General features: G+C 40.7%; 1 protein-coding gene across 1 annotated transcript in view; it reads right to left on the minus strand.

The window, feature by feature from the left end:
• LOC150078247 (disintegrin and metalloproteinase domain-containing protein adm-2-like) overlaps positions 1 to 16,126 on the minus strand; it is a 232,142-nt gene that overhangs the window by 163,893 nt on the left and 52,123 nt on the right. Inside the window, exon 4 of the mRNA XM_090384510.1 lies at positions 198 to 282. Coding sequence (XP_090240636.1) covers positions 198 to 282 — 85 coding nt within the window. The remainder of the gene's footprint in view (positions 1 to 197; positions 283 to 16,126) is intronic.

Genomic DNA, 16,126 nt, shown 5'->3' on the forward strand with positions numbered 1-16,126 from the left:
ATTTTGTGATATATCTATTGAAACAGAAGAATCTCTTTAAATTAAATATATGTTTTCTGTAAAAAAAAGGTATTAAAAAAGCTTAGCAAATATAGTTGCAAATACTTGATATTTGGAAAATATTTTATCATATTATAAAAACAAATTCAAAACAGGAATTTTTTTAAAATTCAGTTTTCAAAACTACACTAGCTTACCATGCTTACTGCACCAGAATATTTAGAAGTACATATTGGACCCTTTTGTGCTTTTCCAACTACTCCATTTGTAAAGGTCTGAGCCCTGTAATTACACAATAAAATTTCTACTTTCAAATATTGTAGAGGTTACAACTGAGAGAGATTACTTTATACCAAATAGACATGCAAAGTTAACATTGGTTGGAAAAATCAGCAAAAGAATTTTTTTTTTTTTCAGTGTGTATTCGTCTATTTAAATTATACTATGGTGGCTTGAGACATCAGTATATCATGTTAAATTGCATTTATGGAATGATAAAAGGCAGTATGCATTTACAGAAAGAAAAAAAAAAAAAAAGCACAGAGAAATTCAGAGGATAATCCTATATCTACATCTGAGACCGGTTTACTCAGTGCTATTTGAAAATGAATTGACTTAATATCTAGTCCCAAAACAACTAATCAATCCAATCATATCTGGATTGGCAAATTGTTTTGAGTGGATCTGATACTTTGGTCATAGTGCAGCAACACTTCCTGCAAATTATTCCAAGATTTTTAATGTGCAAATTAGCTTGGAAACACATGTATGATGCAATGTTAACAGGAAAGACTGCTTCCACAGGGCGATACACTTAAATAAAAGGGGTACAAGAATATTTGCTGATGCTATCGAAGCATCAGCAAATATTAGGAGGCAGTGTTAGATGGGCCAGAAAACTGCTAGTTTGGGGAGATTCACAAACAAATAGATTAACTAGAGGCACAGACAGAAGTGAAAGTGATTCTTGCACTGCTTTTATTAGAATGGAGGGTGGGATCCTGGGGTTTTCAGGGACAGGTGGGGGTCATCAAGGAAAAAATAAATACATGGGCTGTGTTAGGGTAACTAAGATAAAGAAGAGGTTCATGTATACTTGCATGAGCCCCAATGCTAGAAGCATAGTAAATAAATTTGGTGGTCCTTGAGGTTGTCGCACACATTCTCTCAGATATGCCAGACAAGCTGTACTTGCTACCTGGGAGTCAAACACTGATGGAACTGATATTTGGGTGACACTCAAGTCAAGTAGACCCAATTTCGGCGAAGTCCAGACAGTTCGTGAGAGCAAAATCCTCTGTTTGCATGCTCACGATGGTTGGACTGTTAGTAATCCTGGGTATAACCCCTGTGTGCAAGCACACTGTGAGTGACCACCCAGTTGGGAACCAACGTAAGCAGGGGTCAAGTGTGGCACCCACAACACAGAGGAATACTACCCCTCTGTGCTACTAGGAAATACTAGGTGGTAGAAGACTCTCATCAACCAGTGCAATACCACCACTTTGCTTATTGGAGGCTTGAAGTGGTGGAACCAATATTTAGTCTCCAGAGCTAAGTTCGGGTCACCCCTTCCCCATCTCTTTTATCATGCAATATAACTGATGTCTTTTGAGGTTATGATGGACATCATGGCAAGATCCAAACTTCCTTACATTTTGAGGGAACAGCTCTAAAATGGTGTTCACAGGACTGACACTAGTTAGTACACCAGACCGAACCTATTGGTAACTCTCTAGTAGGCTTCCGGATCATCTAGTGTATAATCTTGCTACTTCTACTCTGCAGATAGTGACTGGAGGGAGTCCGAGTAGTGTGTATGCAGGGGGCATTGTCGAGGATCTGGGTATATTCTTACCACGTATACGCCATATTCAAAAATTTCATTACTTCATATAGCAATGTCCCCACCACTTTTTCTTACTACTGAATACACCACGAATAGTCAAGCTAACAGAGCAAGCTTATCTGCGAAAAGATCTAAACCTCCTAAACACTTCCTAGTTCAGTTCACAAATATATGTGGTCTCAGTTATAATCTCAACAATGTCCATTTCCACTTACAGTCTGCCAAATCCCATGTACTTTTTCTGACAGAATCTCAGTTATCAGTTGATTCAACCACTGCTCATCTCAGTTGCCCAACCAAATTATTCACTGTATTCACCTTTAGCCTCAAAGGTGGTACTTTAGCATTTCTCCGTTCCGATATTCCCTGTCACAGACTTGGTAATTTGGAATCTCCTCTTTTCAATTTTCTCTGGCTTAAAATATCTCTACCTCATTCTGTCAAATTTATCGGTTGTCACTACCATTCTACCAACTCCACTAATCACTTGGAACTCTTTGACTTCCTCTCTTTGCAACTGGACTTTCTCCAGTCCAACTTTCCTAATGGTAAGGTAATTTTCCTTGATGATTTTAATGTTCACAACTCCAGCTGGCTTCCATTCTCTAGTCACACAGACCCACCAAGTCGAGACGCTCAGGCTTTTGCAATTACTAATGACCTCGCACAGATTGTTCATTTGCCTACCGGAAAATCCTAACCTACAGCCAACATGCTTGAACATCTTCTCACAAACAACCCTTCTAAGTATATGGTCAAAGTGAGTGGTCCTTTAGGCACCTCAGATCAAACTAGGTGATTGTCTCTTCTCAAAATGGAGCCTTTATCTCATGGCTATTCCCAACCATGCATTGTTTGGCATTACAAGAATGCAAAATAGGATGACCTGCAAGATTTCTTTTCTTCTTTTCCTTGGTCAGATTACTGTTTCAAAACTTCTGATGTCAACGTTTGCTCAGATCGTGTCAGTGAAATTATTCTTGTAGGAATGGAATCCTTTATTACACACACCCCTTTAAAATCTCGTCCTTTATCTAAACCTTGGTTTTCCAATAAATGTGCTAAGGCTGTTCAAGAGAAGAATGTTGCATATCATAATTGGCTTGTTTCCAATTCTTCAGTTTCATTTTCTGAATACACCAAAGCTCACAACAATTGTAAAGCAGTTATTAATCAGCCCAAACTAGATTTTGAACAGGCTAAGAGTAGAAAACTTACTTCTTTCTCTAATGGTAGCCAAACATTCTGGTCGCTTGCCAAAGCTGTTGGCTGCAACTTTTGCCCATCTCTACTTCCACCTCTCTCAAAAGTAGATGGTTGTATTGTCACTTCAGTCAAAGATAAAGCTGACCTGCTAGCATTCCATTTTATTTCCAACTCATGTATTAATGATCTTGGAAAAACACCACCCACCATTCCCAACACACACTCCATTCAATGCATCCTGTGGTCTTCTGTCAAAAGGATGTCAGGAGGATTTCAACAAATCTCGATGCTAAGAAAGCTTCAAGTCCTGATGGTGTTTCCCCACGTTTGCAAATGTGGGGAAACACCATCAGTAGGCAAATGCTCCTGAATGTACCCCTGTTGTTTGCCGCCTTTTTTCACTTTCTTATTCCAAAGGTGTTTTTCCTTCTGCTTGGGAATTTGCTGATATCCAGCCAGTTCCTAAAAAGGGTGACAAATCCTTCCAATCCAATTATAATCCCATTGCAATTACTTCTACTCTTTCCAAAGTAATGGGGAAATCAATTAACTGCCACCTCTTAAAATACCTAGAAATCTTCTGTCTGATCAACGAGTTCCAGTATGGATTCTGTCAGTGTCGCTGCACTGGGGATATTCTGGCTTATATTACCCATTTATGGACAAATTCAATGGAAAAGATTGGTGAAACACAAACAGTTGCTCTTGACATCTCAAGATTTTCAATTATGTTTGACATAAAGGTCTTTTAAACAAGCTTCCATCTCATGGTTTTGCCAACTGTTTTTTGTAATTGGTTATCCAGTTTTCGCTCTGACTGTTCACCGAGGGTGATGGTAGATGACTCTCTGTCTTCTAACTTCTCCACTAATGCTGGTGTCCCCCAAGGTTTAGTTCTTTCCCCCACTCTTTTCCTCTTGTATATTAAAGACCTTCTTCAATTAACCAGAAATCCTATCCATAGTTTTGCTGATGATAGCACATTACATTCCACTTTTCCAGTTTGAGAAACCTTGTCCTGCTCAATTAGCTTCAACTTCTCGAATATCCACTACCAATTCCTTAAATGCCCATCTCCAGTAGGGCAGAGAAAACTTAGTTGATTTCTTTTCTCTTTTGCTCTCGGCGTTACTTTTCTTCCAAACAGCTGTTCACTCTGTACGAATCCACAATCCGCCCTACCATGGAATATTGTTCCCACATGTGGGGCGGTGCCTCAAAAACCTCTCTCAGGCTTCTAGATTCCATTCAGAAGAGGGCAGTTCGGTTAATTAATGACTCATTTCTAACAGCCTCTCCACTCTCTGTCTCATAGATGTACTGTTTCTGCTGCATGCCTTTTCTACAGATACTTCCAGAGGCACTGTTCTTCTGAATTGGCTTCTATAATTCCCACGCTCTCCTTTAAAACAGTCTGAACACGTGCCGCCGCCACCAGCCCTCATCCATTTACTGTGCAACTTGGTGAACCACTTGGTGGCAGTGATCACAGTGTGCTGAAGTGGGATTTACTCAAAGAGGTAACTACCATTAGGGGTAAAGGGCAGGGATATTGCTTTCGTAAAGGCGACTACAATGGACTGAGACAGTATTTCAGTATTTAAATTCTATACAGTGGGATCAACTGATGATATTGCCAACAGCAAATTCAAAATGGGAAGCATTCAAAGAACTTATCGTGGAAGCTACTAGGCTTTACATACCAACTAAGAAATATTGTTCAAGGTTTAGGCCTAAATGGTTGTCAGATGAACTAATGAGGCATATGGCAGAGAAGAAAAATGCATGGGATACATACAAATTAACACGTGACACGGACGCCTATGATAGATACAAGTTGATCTGTAACCAAGTTACAAAGGAGGTTAGGCAGGCGAAGGCAGATTATGAGAGATCCTTGGCAAGGGATGCGAAGAAAAACAGCAAAGAGTTCTTTACTTATGTAAACTCTAGAAGGAAGGGGATGAATCAGATTGGTCCACTTGAGATCGATGGGTCAACTGTTGATGACCCTGCTCGGGTAGCTAACAAACTAAATGAATATTTTGCATCGACATTCACACATGAGGAGTTATTCAGCGAGGGGAATGCCAGAGGTGTATTCAACTCTAGCAGTAAGCTAGAGAATCTTTTAATAACTGAGAGCAAAGTGGAGGAGAAATTGTTGAAGATAAACACAAGAAAGGCACCTGGGGTGGATGGGATCTATCCAGTTATATTAAAGGAGGCAGCAAAGGAGGTAAGCAAACCCTTAGCCATAATTATGAGAGCTTCCTTGGACTCAGGGGAGGTACCCATTGACTGGAGATGTGCAAATGTGACCCCAATTCACAAAGGGGGATCAAAGGCTGACACAAGTAATTATAGACCTGTGAGTTTAACTTCTGTTCCCGGAAAATTAATGGAGGCACTGGTTAAAGAAGCACTGCAGGATCATTTAGACAAGACTTCAGTTATAGCTAGGACACAGCATGGTTTTGTTAAGGGGAAGTCTTGCCTGACCAATTTGATTGGATACTATGATGCAGTCACAAAAGAACTGGATGCAGGGAATAACTTTGATATTATATACTTGGATCTTAGAAAGGCTTTTGATACTGTTGCACATGGAAGACTGCTGCACAAATTGGAGCAGTGTGGCATTGGAGGCAAGTTGCTGCTATGGATAAAGGGGTGGTTGAGGGGGAGAAGACAGAGAGTGGTAATCAATGGACACTGCTCATCGTGGACTAATGTTATTAGTGGAGTCCCTCAGGGTTCAGTATTGGGGCCTTTATTGTTTTCTGTATTTATAAATGATATTGATGATGGTATATCAGGCTTAATGTCCAAGTTTGCAGACGATACGAAGGTTGGCAGGGTTGTCAAGGACACTACTGACACTATGCTGCTGCAACAGGATTTGGAAAGGTTGAGCAGATGGGCTTCGAGGTGGCAAATGAAGTTTAACATTGACAAATGTAAAGTACTACATATGGGAAACAGCAACCCCAGAGCAACGTATCAACTCTGTGGTACTACACTGACAGTGGTAGAGAATGAAAGGGACCTGGGGGTGGTGGTGCAGGCAGATATGAAGTTCTCTGAGCAGTGCAGACGAGCTGCAAGAGTAGCTCATGGTGTATTGTCAATGATATATAGGAATTTTTCTAGCAGGGATAAGGAGGTGATTATTCCCTTGTATAAGGCAATGGTCAGGCCACACCTAGAGTACTGTATACAGGCCTGGAGGCCTCATTTCAGGAAGGATGTAGAGCTGCTGGAACAAGTACAGAGAAGGGCAACTAGATTGGTGAATGGGACAAAGGGGTTCTCTTACGAAGAAAGGCTTAAGTTTTGCAAATTACAGTGTCTGGAAACTAGGCACCAGCGGGGTGATCTGATAGAGGTGTACAAAGCCTTGAATGGTTTGAGCATGCTCAATGCTGATGGGATTCTTCCTCTAGCTCAGAAAAATCACCTGAGAGGGCATAAATTCAAATTGAGGAAAGACAGATGTAGGATAGATGTGCGGAAATTTGCCTTTAGCCAGCGGGTGGTTGGTGGGTGGAACAGACTTCCATCCCTTGTCGTGGAAGTTGATAGCCTAAATAAGTTTAAGGCTCAGCTGGACAGGTATTTCGAACGAACAGAGGGGTGAAGTGGAAGTGGTTATTTTTATTTATTTATGTTACTTTTTTTTTTTTTTTGGCTGATGCTGCATAAGCTTGCTTTCTTGCATCAAATGCCTCTAATAATGCTAATGCTAATCCCATCGGCATTGAGCAACTTGTTTTATGGTTGTGACCTCCAGAAAAAAAAAAAAAAAAAAAACTTCAAACTCACAGAACCAACTTTTCAACTTCTTCGTTTATTCATTCAGCTGCAGTTTTCAGGAACAACCTTCCTTCATACATATTTCCTGAAAATTACAGTCTACAAAAGTTCAAGTCTAATGTCAACAAATATCTTCTTTCTTCTGCTCAATCCCCAAACCAAAGCACGGTACCAAGTACTATAGGTTCTAATGTCTCTCGTGTTTGAGGTTTTCATTAAAAAAAAAAAAAAAAAAAAAAAAAAAAATTATGAATTTGAAGTGCTGGTCAAGACATCAAAGGCAGATAATGTTGGAATATCAGAGACGTGGAAAAATTTAAATTTTGTGATATATCCATTGAAACAGAAGAATCGCTTTAAATTAAATATTTGTTTTTAGTAAAAAACGTAATAAAAAAGCTCATCAATCTGTGTCACACAGATATAAGTAGTGCAGAATTGGAATGTGGGGAGTACAATGTGTACAGGAAGGGAAGAGAGGTAATGCTGTTAGTTAAGAAACACAAAATCTAAGGAAGTATATCCAGTTGACATAGATGGCCAGTGCAATGTTGAGTCAGTTTGGTGTCACATAAGTACTGGGAAAGGAAAAATGAGAGTAGGAATGTGTTATAGGGCCAATGACTCCGATGAGTACAACGAACAACTGTACAGAGAAACACAGTGGGCCAGTAAATCAGATTGTCTTATAATGCAGGATTTTAATTTCCAGATATTGACAGGAACTTGTGGGTTGGTCACTTGCACACCAGCAAGACTTTTGTGAATTTACTGGATAATTGTTTTCTACAACAACACAGAGAGGCAGCCAGAGAGGGTAATACTCTTGATCTGGTTAGCAGCAGTAATTATTTGTGCATTAAGAATTTGCAGATAAAGGAACCACTAGGTTGTAGTGATCGCAGTGTAATGATGTGGGATTTACTTAAAGACATAACAACCCTCAGGGTTAATGAGAAGGATTTTTGCTTTCATAGATGTGACTACAGTGGTCTCAGACAGTTTTAAATTCTATACAATGAGACCAACTGATGATGTTTCCAACAGCAAATTCTAAATGGGAAGCATTCAAGGAAGTAATTGTGGAAGCTACAAGGCTTTTCATACTGATTAAGAAATTGTTCAAGGTTTATCCTAAACGGGATGTCAGATAAACTAATGAGACTCATTGCAGAGAAGAAAAATGCATGGGATGCATATAAATTATAAGGAGACACAGAAATCTATGGTAGATATAAGCTCTTTTGTAATCAAGTCACAAAGGAGGTTAGGCAAGCAAAGGCAGATTACAAGAAATCTTTGGCAAAGGATGCTAAGAGAAACAGCAAAAACTTCTTTAGTTATATAAACTCTAGAAGGACTGACTGAAGCTGTTGTTTAGGAGCATTAGCAACTAAGGCCATATTGCTCAAGGGGATATGCGGTGGCCATTCCCTGACCTTTCCGCATCCTCCGTATTCGGTGGTCACGGGCTCGAACCCCGGTCTAATCAAGAAGCATGTGCTACACACTGCTGCTCCTGCCCACCTGGCTACGGAGGCGCGACTCTAGAAGGAAAGGGATGAATCAGATTAGTCTACTTGACATCCATGGTTTGACTGCTGATGATCCTGCTGAGATAGCTGACAATCTGAATGAGTATTTTAGCATTAGCATTAGTAGAGGCATTTGATGCAAGAAAGCAAGCTTATGCAGCATCAGCCAAAAAAAAACCACTTCCACTTCACCCCTCTGTTCGTTCAAAATACCTGTCCAGCTGAGCCTTAAACTTATTTAGGCTATCAACTTTAGCATTAGCATTAGTAGAGGCATTTGATGCAAGAAAGCAAGCTTATGCAGCATCAGCCAAAAAAAAAAAAAAAAACCCACTTCCACTTCACCCCTCTGTTCGTTCAAAATACCTGTCCAGCTGAGCCTTAAACTTATTTAGGCTATCAACCTCCACCACAAGGGATGGCAGTCTGTTCCACCAACCAACCACCCGCTGGCTAAAGGCAAATTTCCGCACGTCTATCCTACATCTGTCTTTCCTCAATTTGAATTTACGCCCTCTCAGGTGATTTTTCTGAGCTAGAGGAAGAATCCCATCAGCATTGAGCATGCTTAAACCATTCAAGGCTTTATACACCTCTATCAGATCACCTCGCTGGTGCCTAGTCTCCAGACACTGTAATTTGCAAAACTTAAGCCTTTCTTCGTAAGAGCACCCCTTTGTTCCATTCACTAATCTTGTTGCCCTTCTCTGTACTCGTTCCAGCAGCTCTACATCCTTCTTGAAATGAGGCCTCCAGACCTGTATACAGTACTCTAGGTGTGGCCTGACCATTGCCTTATACAATGGAATAATCACCTCCTTATCCCTGCTGGAAAAATTCCTGTATATCATTGACAATACTCCATGAGCTACTCTTGCAGCCCGTCTGCACTGCTCAGAGAACTTCATATCTGCCTGCACAATCACCCCCAAGTCCCTTTCATTCTCTACCACTGTCAGTGTAGTACCACAGAGTTGATACGTTGCTCTGGGGTTGCTGTTTCCCATGTGTAGTAATTTACATTTGTCAATGTTAAACTTCATTTGCCACCTCTCAGCCCATCTGCTCAACCTTTCCAGATCCTGTTGCAGCAGCATAGTGTCAGTAGTGTCCTTGACAACCCTGCCAACCTTTGTATCATTTGCAAACTTGGACATTAAGCTTGATATACCATCATCAATATCATTTATAAATACAGAAAACAATAATGGACCCAACACTGAGCCCTGATGGACTCCACTAATAACATTAGTCCACGATGAGCAGTGTCCATTGATTACCACTCTCTGTCTTCTCCCCCTCAACCACCCCTTTATCCATAGCAGCAATTTCCCTCCAATGTCACACTGCTCCAATTTGTGTAGCAGTCTTCCATGTGCAACAGTATCAAAAGCCTTTCTAAGATCCAAGTATATAATATCAAAGTTATTCCCTGCATCCAGTTCTTTTGTGACTGCATCATAGTATCCAATCAAGTTGGTCAGGCAAGACGTCCCCTTAACAAAACCATGCTGTGTCTGAGCTATAACTGAAGTCTTGTCTAAATGATCCTGCAGTGCTTCTTTAACCAGTGCCTCCATTAATTTTCCTGGAACAAAAGTTAAGCTCACAGGTCTATAATTACTTGTGTCAGCCTTTGATCCTCCTTTGTGAATTGGGGTCACATTTGCACATTTCCAGTCTATGGGTACCTCCCCTGAGTCCAAGGAAGCTCTCATAATTATGGCTAAGGGTTTGCTTACTTCCTTTGCTGCCTCCTTTAATATAACTGGATAGATCCCATCCACCCCGGGTGCCTTTCTTGTGTTTATCTTCAACAGTTTCTCCTCCACTTTACTCCCAGTTATTTCAAGATTCTCTAGCTTACTGCTAGAGTTGAATACACCTCTGGCATTCCCCTTGCTGAATAACTCCTCATGTGTGAATGTCGATGCAAAATATTCATTTAGTTTGTTAGCTACCTGAGCAGGATCATTAACACTTGACCCATCAATATCAAGCGGACCAATCTGATTCATCCCCTTCCTTCTAGAGTTTACATAAGTAAAGAACTCTTTGCTGTTTTTCTTTGTATCCCTTGCCAAAGATTTCTCGTAATCTGCCTTCGCCTGCCTAACCTCCTTTGTAACTTGGTTGCATATCAACTTGTATCTATCATAGCCTTCTGTGTCATGTGTTAATTTGTAAGTATCCCATGCATTTTTCTTCTCTGCCATATGCCTCATTAGTTCATCTGACATCCATTTTGGCCTAAACCTTGAACAATATTTCTTAGTTGGTATGTAAAGCCTAGTAGCTTCCAAGATAAGTTCTTTGAATGCTTCCCATTTTGAATTTGCTGTTGGTAACATCATCAGTTGGTCCCACTGTATAGAATTTAAATACTGTCTCAGTCCATCGTAGTCGCCTTTACGGAAGCAATAACCCTTCCCTTTACCCCTAATGGTAGTTACCTCTTTCAGTAAATCCCACTTCAGCACACTGTGATCACTGCCACCTAGTGGTTCATTTATCTGCAGATTCTTAATGCATGAAGAATCACTGCTGTAATCAAATCAAGAGTATTACTCCCTCTAGTTGCCTCCCGAACATGCTGATGTAGAAAACAATCATCCAATAAATCCACAAAAGCCCTGCTAGTGTGTGAGTAACCAGCCCCCAAATTCCAGTCAATATCTGGGAAATTAAAATCTCCCATTATAAGACTCTCTGATTTACTGGCCCACTCTATTTCCCTGTACAGTTCCTTATTATACTCATCAGAGTCATTAGGCCTATAGCACACTCCTACTCTCAATTTTGATCTCCCAATGCTTATGTCACACCAAACTGACTCAACACTGCACTGTCCAGCGATGTCGACTGGCTTCACTTCCTTGGTTTTTATGTGTTTCTTAACTAATAGCATAACCCCTCCCCCCTTCCTATCCTGTCTGTCCTTTCTGTAGACGTTGTACTCCCCAAACTTCCACGACAAGGGGTGGAAGTCTGTTCCACTAACCAACCACTCGCTGGCTAAAGGCAAATTTCCGCACATCTATCCTACATCTGTCTTTCCTCAATTTGAATTTATGCCCTCTCAGGTGATTATTCTGAGCGAGAGGAAGAATCCCATCAGCATTGAGAATGCTCAAACCATTCAATGATTTATACACCTCTATCAGATCACCTCGCTGGTGCCTAGTCTCCAGACACTGTAATTTGCAAATGCTCGCTGCGTAATTTGCAAAAACTTCAGCCCTTCTTCGTAAGAGCACCTCTTTGTTCCATTCACTAATCTTGTTGCCCTTCTCTGTACTCGTTCCAGCAGCTCCACATCCTTCTTGAAATGAGGCCTCCAGACCTGTATACAGTACTCTAGGTGTGGCCTGACCATTGCCTTATACAAGGGAATAATCACCTCCTTATCCCTGCTAGAAAAATTCCTATATATCATTGACAATACACCATGAGCTACTCTTGCCGCCCGTCTGCACTGCTCAGAGAACTTCATATCTGCCTGCACAACCACCCCCAGGTCCCTTTCATTCTCTACCACTGTCAGTGTAGTACCACAGAGTTGATACGTTGCTCTGGGGTTGCTGTTTCCCATGTGTAGTACTTTACATTTGTCAATGTTAAACTTCATTTGCCACCTCTCAGCCCATCTGCTCAACCTTTCCAGATCCTGTTGCAGCAGCATAGTGTCAGTAGTGTCCTTGACAATCCTGCCTATCTTTGTATCATCTGCAAACTTCGACATTAAGCTTGTTATACCATCATCAATATCATTTATGAATACAGAAAACAATAATGGACCCAACACTGAGCCCTGAGGGACTCCACTAATAACATTAGTCCACGACAAGCAGTGTCCATTGATTACCACTCTCTGTCTTCTCCCCCTCAGCCACCCCTTTATCCACAGCAGCAATTTGCCTCCAATGTCACACTGCTCCAATTTGGGCAGCTGTCTTCCATGTGCAACAGTATCAAAAGCCCTTCAAAGATCCAAGTATATAATATCAAAGTTATTCCCTGCATCCAGTTCCTTTGTGACTGCATCATAGTATCCAATCAAATTGGTCAGGCAAGACTTCCCCTTAACAAAACCATGCTGTGTCCGAGCTATAACTGAAGTCTTGTCTAAATGATCCTGCAGTGCTTCTTTAACTAGTGCCTCCATTAATTTTCCTGGAACAGAAGTTAAACTCACAGGTCTATAATTGCTTGTGTCAGCCTTTGATCCTCCTTTGTGAATTGGGGTCACATTTGCACATCTCCAGACCAAGGGTACTTCCCCTGAGTCCAAGGAAGCTCTCATAATTATGGCTAAGGGTTTGCTTACTTCCTCTGCTGCCTCCTTTAATATAACTGGATAGATCCCATCCACCCCGGGTGCCTTTCTTGTGTTTATCTTCAACAATTTCTCCTCCACTTTACTCTCAGTTATTACAAGATTCTCTAGGTTACTGCTAGAGTTGAATACACCTCTGGCTTTCCCCTCGCTAAATAACTCCTCATGTGTGAATGTCGATGCAAAATATTCATTTAGTTTGTTACCTACCTGAGCAGGATCATCAACAGTTGACCCATCGATATCAAGTGGACCAATCTGATTCATCCCCTTCCTTCTAGAGTTTACATAAGTAAAGACAATACACCATGAGACAATATACCAAAAAGTAAAGAAGTCTTTGCTGTTTTTCTTTGCATCCCTTGCCAAAGATTTCTCGTAATCTGCCTTCGCCTGCCTAACCTCCTTTGTAACTTGGTTACAGATCAACTTGTATCTATCATAGGCTTCTGTGTCATGTGTTAATTTGTATGTATCCCATGGATGTTTCTTCTCTGCCATATGCCTCATCAGTTCATCTGACATCCATTTTGGCCTAAACCCTGAACAATATTTCTTAGTTGGTATGTAAAGCCTAGTAGCTTCCAAGATAAGTTCTTTGAATGCTTCCCATTTTGCATTTGCTGTTGGTAATATCATCAGTTGGTCCCACTGTATAGAATTTAAATACTGTCTCAGTCCATCGTAGTCACCTTTACGAAAGCAATAACCCTTCCCTTTACCCCTAATGGTAGTTACCTCTTTGAGTAAATCCCACTTCAGCACACTGTGATCACTGCCACCTAGTGGTTCATTTATCTGCAGATTCTTAATGCATGAAGAATCATTGCTGATAATCAAATCAAGAGTATTACTCCCTCTAGTTGCCTCCCGAACATGCTGATATAGAAAACAATCAACCAATAAATCCACAAAAGCCTTGCTAGTGTGTGAGTGACTAGCCCACAAATTCCAGTCAATATCTGGGAAATTAAAATCTCCCATTATAAGACTCTCTGATTTACTGGCCCACTCTATTTCCCTGTACAGTTTCTTATTATACTCATCAGAGTCAGTAGGCCTATAGCACACTCCTACTCTCAATTTTGATCTCCCAATGCTTATGTCACACCAAACTGACTCGACACTGCACTGTCCAGCGATGTCCACTGGCTTCACTTCCTTGGATTTTATGTATTTCTTAACTAATAGGATAACCCCTCCTCCCTTCCTATCCAGTCTATCCTTTCTGTAGACGTTGTACTCCCCAAATTCCAGTTCTGCATTCCTTATATCTGTGTGACACCAAATCTCTGACATCCCAACAATATCTGCCTTTGATGTTTTGAGCAATACCTCAAATTCATCAAATTTATTTACTAAACTCCTAGCATTGGTGTACACACAAGTACACTTGCACCTATTTCTATTCTTAGCTACCCTAACACAACCCATGTGTTTACTTGTACCGCAATGACTCCCAGCAATCTCTGAAATATCCTGAATCTTGTTTTTCAGGCTTCTGCTCATTCCAATAGAAGCAGTGCAAGAATCTCTTTCACTTCTGCCAGTGGCTACTGTTAATCTATTCATCTTTGTATCCCCCCAAGCTAGCAGTTTCCCGACCCACCTAACACTGCCTCGATAGCATCAGCAAATATTCTTGCACCCTTTCTATTTAAGTGTATCCCATCCCTGTAGAAGCAATCTCTCCTGTTAACAAGTTCAGTCCAGGCTGAAAAAAATTCTACCCCTTGAGCCTTGCACAATCTTTCCAGGGCTGAATTGATCGACAAGGCTCTCATCATATACTCCCTCCTATCGTGTCTGGGCAGAATTGCAGACACTTTCAAATTCAACCCTATTTCACGGCTTTTTTTCAACAGTGACCTGTACTTGTTAAGCAATTCTGCCGGTCTCCTACTCTTGATATCGTTAGTGCCAACGTGTACAACTATATCACCTTTGGTGCCCTTAAAAGATGATATCTGCTCTACAACGTCATCAACCTTTGCCCCTGGCAGACATACCCTGGTCCTGTTCCACCTATCCTTTTTACAAAGCACGTTCCCTGTTTCCCTGACAATAGAGTCACCAACAACTACTAGTTCCTTTGGGAAAATTTTGCATCTACATTCACACATAAGGAGTTATTAAAGGAGAAGAATGCCAGAAGTTTATCAAACTGTAAAAGGGTGCTTAATGATTTTGTAATAACTGAGAGCAAAATGGAGAATTGTTGAAGTTAAACATAAAAAAGGTACCTGGGGTGGATGGGATCTATCCAGTTATATTAAAGAAGGAAGCAGGAAGTAAGCAAACCTTCAGCCATAATTATTTGCACATCTCCAGTCCCCATGATAATATATTCCAAATTCACAAAGGGGTATCTAAGGGTGACAAGAGTAATTACAGACCAGTTAGTTTAACTTCTGTTTCGGGTAAAATAATGGAGTCACTGGTTAAAGAAGTATTGCAGGATCATCATCTAGACAAGACTGCAGTAATAATTCAAACACAGCATGGGTTTGTTAAGGGAAAGTCTTCTCTGTCAAATTTGACTGGATACTATGATACGGTTATAAAGGAACTGGATGCAGAAAATAATTTTGATATCATATACTTGGATTTCAGGAAAGCTTTTGACACAGTTGCACATGGAAGACTACTGTACAAATTGGAGCAGAATAGTGTTAAGGGCAAGTTGCTACAATGGATATAAGGGTGGTTGTGAGGGAGAAAACAGTGAGTGGTAATCAATGGACACTGCATTTCATAGACTAATGTTATTAGTGGAGTCCCCCAGGGTTCGGTGTTGGGCCCACTATTGTTTTGTATATATGTATCAATGATGTTGATGAAGGTATATCAGGCTTAATGTTGAAGTTTGCAGATGATACAAAGGTTGGCAGGGTTGTTAATGACAGTAATGGCAATGTGCTAGTACAACAGGTTCTAGAAAAATTTGGCAAATGGGCTGAGAAGCAGCAACTGAATTTAACATTGACAAATGCAAAGTACTGCATATGGATAGAAGTAACACCAGAGAAATGTACCAGCTGTGTGGTACTACATTTAGGGTGGTAGAAAAAAAAGACCTGGGAGTATCTGTGCAGTCAGATATGAAATTTTCAGAGCAGTACAGACAGGGCACCAGAGTAGGTCATGGAATATTGTCAATGATATACAGGAATTTTTCTAATAGGGAAAAGGATGTGATTATCCCTTTGTATAAAGCAATAGTCACGCCACGCCTTGAGTACTGCATACAATACTCTGGAGGCGTGGTCTACAGGTCTGGAGGCTTCATTTTAGGAAAGATATAGAGTTGCTTGACCGAGTACAGAGAAGGGCAACACGATTAGTGAGGGGAATGAAAGGGTCCTCTTACCAAGAAAGGCTTAA

The sequence above is a fragment of the Mastigoproctus giganteus genome, chromosome 11 (assembly GCF_048544385.1).
Source record: "Mastigoproctus giganteus isolate SK-2022 chromosome 11, ASM4854438v1, whole genome shotgun sequence".
In the NCBI taxonomy this organism is placed as follows: domain Eukaryota; kingdom Metazoa; phylum Arthropoda; class Arachnida; order Uropygi; family Thelyphonidae; genus Mastigoproctus; species Mastigoproctus giganteus.